The sequence below is a fragment of the Ranitomeya imitator genome, chromosome 2 (genome assembly GCF_032444005.1).
Source record: "Ranitomeya imitator isolate aRanImi1 chromosome 2, aRanImi1.pri, whole genome shotgun sequence".
Taxonomy (NCBI): Eukaryota; Metazoa; Chordata; class Amphibia; order Anura; family Dendrobatidae; genus Ranitomeya; species Ranitomeya imitator.
In genome coordinates, this window is record NC_091283.1 from 276,890,455 (window position 1) to 276,903,062 (window position 12,608).

The 12,608-nt window shown below is 47.9% G+C and overlaps 1 protein-coding gene across 5 annotated transcripts in view; it reads right to left on the bottom strand.

Annotated features, from left to right (window-relative positions):
* Nucleotides 1-12,608, bottom strand: part of LOC138666922 (zinc finger protein 665-like) — a 129,974-nt gene that overhangs the window by 28,109 nt on the left and 89,257 nt on the right. For all 5 annotated transcript variants that reach the window (XM_069755110.1, XM_069755107.1, XM_069755106.1 and 2 more), the window contains 3 exons: nucleotides 12,394-12,570; nucleotides 12,190-12,313; nucleotides 12,009-12,106 (listed from right to left, as the gene is read on the bottom strand). In XM_069755110.1, the coding sequence (XP_069611211.1) occupies nucleotides 12,009-12,106; nucleotides 12,190-12,313; nucleotides 12,394-12,570 (399 nt within the window). The remainder of the gene's footprint in view (nucleotides 1-12,008; nucleotides 12,107-12,189; nucleotides 12,314-12,393; nucleotides 12,571-12,608) is intronic.

Sequence of the window (12,608 nt, forward strand, 5' to 3'; positions counted from 1 at the left end):
AAAAGCAACCCACTGGCACGAGAACAGCAGGGCTTAGCCCGAGCACAAGTCCCACAGGACTGCACAAAAGAACGCACATCCCGTGACAAAGAAGGCCACCAAAAGGATCTATCCACCAAATCTCTGGTACCAAAGATTCCAGGATGACCAGCCAACACCGAACAATGAACCTCAGAGATAACTCTACTAGTCCATCTATCAGGGACAAACAGTTTCTCCGCTGGACAATGGTCAGGTCTATCAGCCTGAAACTTCTACAGCACCCGCTGCAAATCAGGGGAGATGGCAGACAAAATTACCCCCTCTTTGAGAATACCCGCCGGCTCAGGAACACCCGGAGTGTCAGGCACAAAACTCCTTGACAGGGCATCAGCCTTCACATTCTTAGAGCCCGGAAGGTACGAAACCACAAAATCAAAACGGGAGAAAAACAGCGACCATCGAGCCTGTCTAGGATTCAACCGTTTGGCAGACTCGAGATAAGTCAAATTCTTGTGATCCGTCCAGACCACCACGCAATGCTTGGCTCCTTCCAGCCAATGTCGCCACTCCTCGAATGCCCACTTCATGGCCAACAACTCTCGATTGCCAACATCATAATTGCGCTCAGCAGGCGAGAACTTTCTAGAAAAGAAGGCACATGGTTTCATCACCGAGCCATCAGAACTTCTTTGCGACAAAACAGCCCCTGCTCCAATTTCAGAAGCATCAACCTCGACCTGAAACGGGAGCGAAACATCTAGCTGGCACAACACAGGAGCAGAAGAAAAACGACGCTTCAACTCCTGAAAAGCCTCTACAGCCGCAGAAGACCAATTGACCACATCAGCACCTTTCTTGGTCAAATCAGTCAACGGTTTAGCAACACTAGAAAAATTAGCTATGAAGCGACGATAAAAATTAGCAAAGCCCAGGAACTTCTGCAGGCTCTTTACAGATGTCGGCTGAGTCCAATCATAAATGGCCTGAACTTTAACAGGGTCCATCTCGATAGTAGAAGGGGAAAAAATGAAACCCAAAAATGAAACCTTCTGAACTCCAAAGAGACACTTTGACCCCTTCACAAACAAGGAATTCGCACGAAGGACCTGGAACACCATTCTGACCTGCTTTACATGAGACTCCCAATCATCCGAAAAGACCAAAATATCATCCAAATATACAATCAGGAATCTATCCAGGTACTCTCGGAAGAAGTCATGCATAAAGGACTGAAATACTGATGGAGCATTAGAAAGCCCGAATGGCATAACCAGGTACTCAAAATGGCCCTCGGGCGTATTAAATGCTGTTTTCCATTCATCGCCCTGTTTAATACGCACAAGATTATACGCCCCTCAAAGGTCTATCTTGGTGAACCAACTAGCCCCTTTAATACGAGCAAACAAATCAGACAGCAGCGGCAACGGGTACTGAAATTTGACTGTGATCTTATTAAGAAGGCGGTAATCAATACAAGGTCTCAAAGAACCATCCTTCTTGGCCACAAAAAAGAACCCTGCTCCCAACGGTTATGACGACGGGCAAATATGACCTTTCTCCAAGGATTCCTTTATATAACTCCGCATAGCGGCGTGCTCTGGCACAGATAAATTGAACAGTCGGCCCTTAGGAAACTTACTACCAGGAATCAAATTAATTGCACAATCGCAATCCCTATGAGGAGGTAGGGCACTGGATTTGGGCTCATCAAATACATCCCGGTAACCCGACAAAAACTCAGGGACTTCAGAAGGAGTGGAAGACGAAATTGACAGCAATGGAACATCACCATGTATCCCCTGACAACCCCAGCTGGACACAGACATAGATTTCCAAGCCAATACTGGATTATGGACCTGCAGCCATGGCAACCCCAAAACGACCACATCATTCAGATTATGCAACACCAAAAAGCGAATATCCTCCTGATGTGCAGGAGCCATGCACATGGTCAATTGAGTCCAATACTGAGGCCTATTCTTGGCCAAAGGCGTAGCATCAATTCCTCTCAATGGAATAGGATACTGCAAGGGCTCCAAGAAAAAAACCACAGCGCCTAGCAAACTCCAAGTCCATCAAATTCAGGGCAGCGCCTGAATCCACAAATGCCATAACAGAATAGGATGACAAAGAGCAAATCAGAGTAACGGACAAAAGAAATTTAGACTGTACCGTACCAATGGTGGCAGACCTAGCGAACCGCTTAGTGCGCTTAGGACAATCAGAGATAGCATGAGTGGAATCACCACAGTAAAAACATAGCCCATTCCGACGTCTGTGTTCTTGCCGTTCAGCTCTGGTCAAAGTCCTATCACATTGCATAGGCTCAGGCCTATGCTCAGAGAATACCGCCAAATGGTGCACAGCTTTGCTCTCATGCAAGCGCCGATCGATCTGAATGGCCAAAGACATAGACTCATTCAGACCAGCAGGCATGGGAAATCCCACCATGACATCCTTAAGGGCTTCAGAGAGACCCTTTCTGAAAATTGCCGCCAGGGCACACTCATTCCACTGAGTGAGCACAGACCACTTTCTAAACTTCTGACAGTATATCTCCGCTTCATCCTGACCCTGACACAGAGCCAGCAAGATTTTCTCTGCCTGATCCACTGAATTAGGTTCATCATAAAGCAATCCAAGCGCCAGAAAAAACGCATCTACATCACGCAATGCAGGATCTCCTGGCGCAAGGGAAAATGCCCAGTCTTGAGGGTCTCCACGTAACAAAGAAATAATGATTTTTACTTGTTGAATGGGGTCACCAGAAGAGCGGGGTTTCAAAGCAAGAAACAGTTTACAATCATTTCTGAAATTCAGGAACTTAGATCTATCCCCAAAAAACAAATCAGGAATGGGAATCCTAGGCTCTGACATCGGATTCTGAACCACAAAATCCTGAATGTTTTGTACCCTTGCAGTGAGATGATCCACACGAGGACAGACCCTGAATACCCATATCTACACCTGTGTCCTGAACCACCCAGAGGTAAAGGGGAAAAGAGACAAAACACGCTGCAGAGAAAAAAAAATGGTCTCAGAACTTCTCTTATCCCTCTATGGAGATGCATTAACACTTTGGGCCAGCTGTACTGTTATGGACCTGGTGGTTAGGACTGTTATGGACCTGGTGGTTAGGAGCACCCGGAACAACCTGATAGTTAAAACAACACAGGACAAGCTCTGGGAAGTGGGAACTCTGCTGACCGCAACCCCTAAACCTATCACACACACTAGAAATAGCCGTGGAGCGTACCTAACTCTACCTAGACGCCTCTTCACAGCCTCAGAGCTAACTAGCCCTAAAGATAGAAAATAAAGCCTACCTTGCCTCAGAGAAATTCCCCAAAGGAAAAGGCAGCCCCCCACATATATTGACTGTGAGTAAGATGAAAATCACAAACACAGAGATGAAATAGGTTTTAGCAAAGAGAGGCGCGACTTACTAAACAGACAGAGGATAGGAAAGGTATCTTTGCGGTCAGCACAAAAAACTCCAAAAAACCACGCAGAGTGTGCAAAAAGACCTCCGCACCGACTCACGGTGCGGAGGTGCCACTCTGCATCCCAGAGCTACCAGCTAGCAAGGCAAAATCATAATAGCAGGCTGGACAAGAAAATAATGAACAAATAATTAACTAGCAGGGACTTAGCTTCTGCTGGAGTAGACAGGTCACCAGGAAGATCCAGGAGCGAACTGAACCAGTACAAAAACATTGACAGCTGGCATGGAGTAATGATCTGAGTGGAGTTAAATAGCGCAGCCAACTAAAGAATAGCTTAAGTCACCTGTGGAAGGAACCTCAGAAGCAGCAGCTCCACTCACAGCCACCAGAGGGAGTTCATGGACAGAACTCGCCGAAGTACCATTCATGACCACAGGAGGGAGTTCGATAACAGAATTCACAACAGGGGAGATCGGTGCCCTTTAAAGGACCCGTCGCCCTTAAAAAACAGGCCAGGCATGGCATCCCATGTAGAGGCTTCTGTCCAGTGAATCGCTTATCCGAATTGAATGGCAAATGCTCTCGAGGGAGTTTAGTCTCTGAAGCTCTGGCAAGATCAGGCAATATCCAATCCATATTCAGAGCCTTGTTGTCATCAAATCATTGGTGAGGGAGCAGGAAACGAAAAACTTCCGTTTTCTAGATGCCTGTATGTTTCTAGACGCCTGCACATTTCTAGAATACTTGTGGCCCTTGCTAGCCGACGGCTCCCATGTAGGATAGGGACCATGTATATTGGTCCTGCGAGCACTCCGAGCCACAGAGGGTACACAGAGGGATTCAATCTCTTGGTCAGAGAACCATGGATTGCGGTCAGTGACGAAGTCCACTGAGGGGAACTAGAGGATAAAGCTGGGGTCGGCGGCGGAGGGCTCCTCGGATTGATCAAGCGCCTTTAAGACCAGGGAATACTGGTCATGCGCCTTTAAGACCAGGGAATACTGGTCATGCGCCTTTAAGACCAGAGAATACTGGTCATGCGCCTTTAAGACCAGGAAATACTGGTCATGCGTCTTTAAGACCAGGGAATACTGGTCATGCGCCTTTAAGACCAGGGAATACTGGTCATGCGCCTTTAAGACCAGGGAATACTCGTCATGCGCCTTTAAGACCAGGGAATACTGGTCACGCGCCTTTAAGACCAGAGAATACTGGACATGTGCTTTAAAAGATCAAGGAATACTTGTCATACACCTTTAAGACTGGGAATACTGGCCATATGCCTTTAAGACCAGGGAATACTAGTCATGTGCCTTTAAGATCAGGTACTTCCTTACCCGGGTACTGATGTAGAGTCGATGTGCCCCTTTAATGCAAAAAAAAAAAAAATAGAATTATTCTTACCGTTAATTCGGTTTCTAGTAACCCACCACGACAGCACACCTGGAGGATGTTACCCCTTTCCTAATAGGGACAGGAAATGACAAGAGGTTAAATAACCCCTCCCTCATCCTCCCCCTCAGTGTTATTATAAAGGACCACAGGAGAAGGAATGCTTCAAATTATATTTATTCTTTTCAGAATGCATAACAAGCAAAGGTAGGGATTACTCCTGCTGTCGTGGTGGGTTACTAGAAACCGAATTAACGGTAAGAATAATTCTATTTTCTCTAGTAACCCCCCACGACAGCACACCTGGAGCAGTACCCAAGAGTAACATTTAGGGAGGGACTACAGCACTAAGGACTTTTTCTCCGAAGGCTAAGTCTTCTTTTGACATCAGGTCAAGCTTGTAATGTCTGGAGAACGTATGGACCGAGGACCACGTAGCCACTCTGCATATTTGCTCAATGGAAGCACTGGCTTTCTCGGCCCAGGAGACAGCTGTTGCCCTAGTAGAATGGGCTGTGAGCTTTTCTGGTGGTGGAAGGCCTTGGATCTGATAGACCTCCAGGATTGCCTTTTTATCCAATTCGCAATTGTAGATTTGGAAGTCTTCTTCCCCTTATTCTGGCCGAGAAGATGTATAAACAGATTCTGATCCTTTCTAATCTTCTCTGATGCTTGAAGATAATAGAGTACCATTCTCCGAACATCCAGAGTATGGAAATGTTCCTCTTCCTTATTCTTTGGCTCCTGATAGAAAGAAGGAAGAATTATCTCCTGCGATTTGTGGAAGTCAGAGACGACCTTTGGGAGAAAGGATGGATCCAATCGCAGGATAAGCCTGTCCTGTAGAATCTTCATGTAGGGCTCATTGATTGACAGGGCTTGTAGTTCACCAACTCTTCTGGCTGTTATAGCCACCAAGAAGGTGGTCTTCCAGGCGAGTTTATCCATACTTATGGATGACAAGGGCTCAAACGGTGGAAGAGTAAGTCCTTTCAGGACTATATTCAGGTCCCAGGATGGAACTATATTCATGGGTCTTGGAGATATGGGGGATGACGCCGTCATGAATCTTCTCACCCATCTATGGTCAGCTAAAGACTGGTCAAAATAAGAGCTCAAGGCTGCCACTTGTACCTTGAGGGTGCTGGGTCTGAGACCTTTGTCCAGTCCATCTTGCAGGAAATCCAGGATCCTGACTAGGTTCGGTCTATCTGGGTTAGGTTGTTCAGAAGCACACCATGTGATATAAGTCTTCCAGATCTTCTGGTAGATAGAATTAGTTACTGTTTTCCGGCTTTTTTGTAGTGTCTTAATGACTCTCTCTGATAGCCCTCTGGTCTTCAGAATTGAGAATTCAGAAGCCAGGCATTTAGATGTAACGTCTCGGGATCTGGATGGAGTATTGGCCCTTGGTAGAGAAGATTTTTGACCGGAGGAAGTGCTATTGGTCCATCTATTGTTAGGCTGATGAGGGCCCCAAACCAGCTTCTTTTGGGCCAAAGTGGAGCCACCAAGATCACCCTGAGCTTCTCTGCCCTTATCTTCTGCAGGACTCTTGGTAGAACTGGCAATGGCAGGAAAGCGTATGCTAGTGTAAATGTCCATGGCTGAACCAATGCGTCCACAGCTAACCCCGGATTGATTGGGTCTAGCGAGAAGAACTGGTCTACCTTTGTGTTCTGACTGTTCGCGAACAAGTCCACTTCTGGTTGTCCCCATCTTCTGACCAGTATCTGAAAGACTTCCGGGTTTAGGCTCCATTCTCCTGGATGGATTTTTGTCCTGCTCAGGAAGTCGGCTTGCACGTTTATTTCTCCTTTTATGTGTAGGGCGGATATGGAGAGAACATGTTCTTCGACCCACGAAAATATTCTTGCTGATATTCTTTTTAGATTTTCGTGTCTTGTACTTCCCTGATGGCGAAGGTGGGCAACTGTTGTCATGTTGTCCGAGTATATTTTTATATGGAAATTCTGCACAAGAGTTACTGCCGCTTTGAGAACTTCCTCCACTGCTTTTAGCTCTTTGAAGTTTGAGGATTGCTGTGCTATTTCGGTTGACCAGTATCCCTGGAATATGTGCTGGTCTACCATAGCTCCCCAACCTTTCCCGCTGGCGTCCACTGTTATGGTGATTGCTGGGTCCTGCAACCAAGGAACTCCTCTCATTAAGTTCTCCTTCTGTAGCCACCATGTCAATGAGGACCTTACATGCGGTGGTATCCTGTTGTGAATTCTGTTGTCGAGCTCCCTCCTGTGGTCATGAATGGTACTTCGGCTGGTTCTGTCCATGGACTTCCTCTGGTGGCTGTGGGTGTTTCTGAGTTTCCTTCCACAGGTGACGAGCTTAATTCGTTAGCTGGCTACTCTATTTAACTCCACTTGGATCATTGCTATATGCCAGCTGTCAATGTTGTACTATGGGTCTAGTTCGCTCCTGGATCGTTCTGGTTACCTGTTTACTCCAGCAGAAGCTAAGTTCCTCTTTGCTATTTTCTTGTTTTCTATTTTCTCTGTCCAGCTTGCTATTGTGAATATTGCCCTGCTTGCTGGAAGCTATGGGACGCAGAGGGGCACCTCCGCACTGTGAGTCGGTGCGGAAGGTTTTTTTTCCCTGCACTCTCTGCGTGGCTTTTTGTAGGTTTTTGTGCTGACCGCAAAGTTACCTTTTCTATCCTCTGTCTGTTCAGTAAGTCGGGCCTCTCTTTGCTAAATCTATTTCATCTCTGTGTCTGTGATTTCATCTTTACTCACAGTCAATATATGTGGGGGGCTTCCTTTTCCTTTGGGGAATTTCTCTGAGGCAAGGTAGGCTTTATTTTCCTATCTTTAGGGCTAGCTAGTTCTTAGGCTGTGAAGAGTTGCCTAGGGAGCGTTAGGAGCAATCCACGGCTATTTTTAGTGTGTGTGATAGGATTAGGGATTGCGGTCAGCAGAGTTCCCATTTCCCAGAGCTTGTTCTGTGTTTTTGTAGCCATCAGGTCTTTCCGGGTGCTCTTGACCATCAGGTCCATTCTTGTCCTAACCACCAGGTCATAACAGTATCCGGATCTTTTTGTCTAGAGAGCCTGGGGATCCGTCCCAGCTTGATAAGATATGGGTCTGGAGTATCCTGGTGTGGGCTTGTGCCCATGCCACCATCTGGATGCATGATGTCATGGTCCCTAGAACCGACATGGCCCATCTTAGAGATATTATCTTCTTGTCCCGCAACATTCTGATTTTTGATGTAAGCAGGGACCGCTTTTGTTCGGGTAAGAAAGATGTTTGGTTGTGGGAGTCTAATAAGACCCCTAGGAAGATCTTCGTTGTGGACGGAACCATATCCGATTTTTTGGGGTTTACCACCCATCCCAGGGATGACAAGATCTGGATTGTTGTCTGAAGATGTTCCTGTACAATTGGAACCGTGGGGGCCATTACCAAGAGGTCGTCGAGGTACGGGATTATGCATATCTGCCGACTTCTGATGTAGGCCATTACCTCGGACATGACCTTTGTGAAAATCCTCGGAGCCGAGGATAGTCCAAATGGGAGGACATTGAACTGATAGTGGTCTATAGCCTCTCCTCTGGTGACCACAAACCTTAGAAATTTCCGATAAGTCGGATGGACTGGGACGTGATAATATGCGTCTTGTAGGTCGATGGTTGCCATGACGAAGTCTTGCCCTATTAGGGGTACTGCCGATCTGATGGACTCCATTCTGAATCTTCTGTAAGTTACATATTGATTCAGAGGTCTTAAATTGATTATCATCCGATGGGTTCCATTTGTTTTTTTTATCAGAAATAGGTTGGAATAATGACCTTTGTTTCTTTAGTTTTCTGGGACTATGGAGACCACATTGTTGACTAAGAGATCCTTTATCTCCGCTATCAATGTGGATTGTAGCTTTGGTGTGGATAATGTTGTTGTCTTTATTCTTTTTTTGGGATATGATATGAACTCTATTTTCAACCCCTCTTTGACCAATCTTAAAGTCCATTGATCCACACCGATCTCTTGCCAGTATGGGAGGAAGTTCGAGATCCGACCCCCCACCATGATAGCGTCATAGTTTTTGGGGTTGGGAGAGAAAAAGATTCCTATCTTTCCCTCCTTTTGGATAACTCCAACGACCTGTCTTTTCCTTCCCTCTGTATTGAGGAGTATGCTCCTGCTGAGCGCGGAAGGGTCTTTTCCTAGGGTTTCTAGGTTCTGGTAAGGTTTTCTTCTTGTCTGAAGCCTTCTCCAGAAGATCATCCAAGGCTGGTCCAAACATATACTTTCCTTTGAAGGAAATCGAACACAGCCTCATCTTAGAAGTCATGTCACCAGACCAGGAGCTTAGCCAGAGTGCACGCCTTACGGAGTTTGATAATGCAGCTGATCTTGCCGTCACTCTCACGGATTCCGCGGAAGCATCCGCTAAAAAGCCTGTTGCTTTTTGGAAGATAGGCAAAGAAGCTAGAATATCTTCTCTCGGAGTACCTGAGGACAAGTGCTCCTCTAGCTGCCCCAGCCAGCGATGCATTGTGATGCAAGTGGATACTGAGTTAATGTTCAATAAGGACGCTGACGTTTCCCACGATTTCCTTAGTAGTCCGTCCATCTTACGTTCCAGAGGGTCTCTCAGTTGGGAGGCATCCTCGAATGGTAGCGTGGTTTTCTTGGCTACTCTGGCAATTTGGACGTCCACTTTTGGAACCTCCGACCAGCAAGAAGCTGTCTCGGCATCTACAGGAAATCTGTCCTTAATTTCCGCTGGAGTAGTCAGCTTCTTTTCTGGGGCTTCCCACTCTTCCAGAACTAAATCCCGGATATTTTGGTGAATAGGAAACACCTGACGCTTCTTAGAACGAAGCCCCCCGAACATCTCTTCTTGTACTGACTGGGTCGTCTTCTCTTCCTCAATTTCCATAGTATTCCTGACAGCTGTGAGGAGTTCTTCTATGTCAGTTGAAGGGAAGTAGTATCTCTCTTGCTGGACGGTCTCAGGTTCAAAGGCTAATTCACCTTCCTCTGGGGGTTCGTCTGATGTCTCCCCTTGGGAGTCCTCCTGCCCTTCTTCCTGTGGATTAAGTTTCCTTTTCTTAGCCTCAGGAGGGGCACTAGGAGATGGTGTAGGCTGGGAAAGAGTGGCCAGAGATGTTCTAATTTCATGCTGGATTAAGCCTTTGATCTCATCCATCAGAGACGGCTGTTCCTCCCTGATAATTTTTTCTGTGCATTCTTTGCACAATGATTTCTTATATGAAGAGGACAGCTTCTTCATACAAACTGCGCATTTGTGGGTAGTTTTGGATTTGCTTCCTGATGTGGGTTCCTTGTCCCCCTAAAAGGAAGGGGAGAAGGAACCATAAGACTATAACCCAGATCAGGGAGTGGACACCCTGGGCCAGACTACTCACTGGGGCCGGAATGGTGCTGTGTTCTGCAGGTGAAGAGCGCGAGGAAGCAGACATCTCCATGGTCTTCACCACACAGTGGTCCTACCTGTGATGTCTTCCTGTCCAGGGCCTAAATATACAGGCGACCGGACCGCAGCACCTGTCCTCCTGGATGAGGACCTCCTCCTCCGGTGTCCGGAAGTACGTGGGGGGAGAACGCCGACGTCTTCCACGATGTTTGCCTAGCGCTCCAGCTGGAACGCACAAGGAACTTCCTGTTTCAGTGAAGCCGGCCGGCCCCGCCGCCGGCTTCAGCCGGAAGTCCCCACACACGCGCGCGGAGGAGGAGAAGGACTGGAGAGCTCAGAGAGGCCTCCAGCCGAAGAACGCCCCAGACCTTACCCGCAGGTGCGGAATGGTGGCGAAGGAGTCCCGAGTCGGAGGAGACGGGAGCAGCGACGGGGAATAGACGTAAGTCCGATCCCAGCTGCCCGGCAAATAAATCTCTGTTCCCCCCCGGTGACCGCTGCCGGCACAGTACACCTGGGATGACCTCTTCATCCCTAGTAGGGACAGGAAAGAACACTGAGGGGGAGGATGAGGGAGGGGTTATTTAACCTCTTGTCATTTCCTGTCCCTATTAGGAAAGGGGTAACATCCTCCAGGTGTGCTGTCGTGGGGGTTTACTAGAGAAAAACTGTCACCCCAGTGTGAGCTGGCCGGGTGGCCACCGGGAGTTGCAGAGTTGATAAAATCTCGCAGAGAGCAAGAAGCGCCAATTTGGGGGGCGGAGCCACAGACACGATGTTGAATAGGCCCAAGCCGGGGCCTAAATTTCTGTAGCCGGCGGACGTCACCAGTGGGTCGTTCCAGGCAAGACTTCCAGGATGCGGCCTACAAATCGGCCGACGCCGGGGGCTAAATTTTTGCAGCCATCCAGAGCGTTACCTCAGAGAGGTGGGCCACATGGAAGTGGCTGAGGCTGCCTGTCAGCATGTGAATATCCCACTGAAGATGGATCCACTCACCATTGATGCGTGTCCCGGCATGGAGCCGCCGCGGATGTGGGTTTCAGCGCTGTTCCTTGCAGCGTGGACGGTGCAGGGATAAACCTCAATCCATCATCCCTTTGTTAGGGAGGTGGAGAGGAACCGTCCGCCTCCTTGTGCCATCCGCTTTCACAGTGGTGGGACAGTGGGGGCTGATCGGACGCCATAGAGAGGGGCCTCTGTACATCCACGGTGTTCAGTCCGGGTGGACAGGGTCAGTTGTCCGGCATTAGGCCTGGCTCCAGGAGAGGATACATGGAGGCGACACTCCATGTGGTCGCCTGCTGCTGGTGTGGGGAGATCGGGACCGTGAAGGAACCGTCGCCCCTGAAGTGAGGTCAGGCATGGCTTCCCACGTCGCAGGAGAGGGTACAGGGAGGTATACTCGCCGTGCTCACCTGTTGATGGTTCGGGGGAGATCAGAACCTTGAAAGGATCCGTCGCCCCCTTCACTCCGTTAATTAAAAAATAAAAATTTACAGAAAAGTAAAAAATAAAATAAAAACGTTGGGGTCTGAACCAGACCCATGTGCCTCCTACAGACACTAAGCAAGAACTGGTTAGCTGAGAGCCAGCAGGAGGGTGTATACTGCAGAGGAGGAGCTAACTTTCTTTGTATCATTTAGTGTCAGCCTCCTAGTGGCAGCAGCATACACCCCACGGTCTGTGTCCCCCAATGAGGCGAAGGAGAAACAAGACTGAGCACAAGACCTTCACAGCCGTCTACACATCATAGTAGAGATCTCATGACTCCTTCTCTCCATCTACCTGATGATCCTGAGGAACATTGGGATCTTCTTGTTTACAGTCCTCTGGAAGAAGAGGACGGGGACATCTCTCTGGTGTTGTCCTCTTACTAGATAGATCTGGAGGAAACACATACAGGGACTGAATTCATTCTTTAAATACAGATAATTATAGGGCATGTGTATTTAGTCCTATCTATTACCTGGTGATGTGAGGGGCTGGGGAACCTCCATCATGACGTCCTTGTACAGATCTATGTGTCCTTCTAAATACTCCCACTCCTCCATGGAGAAATAGACGGAGACATCCTGACACCTTATAGGAACCTGACACATACAATGATACCGTCATCCCCCTCCCTTCATAGTGTTACTGTATAATGTCCCAGCATTCCCAGCAGTGTCACCTCTCCAGTCAGCAGCTCAATCATCTTGTAAGTGAGTTCTAGGATCTTCCGGTCATTGAAGTTCTCATGTATCAGGTGAGGTAGAGGCCTCGTGATTGGGCTCAGTGGTCTTCCCCATCCCTCAGACACCAGGTCCTGACAGAGCTCACTAGAGGTCTTCTTCACTACCGTGTAATCCTGGTTATGGAGAGACAAATTAATAAATCTCAATACAG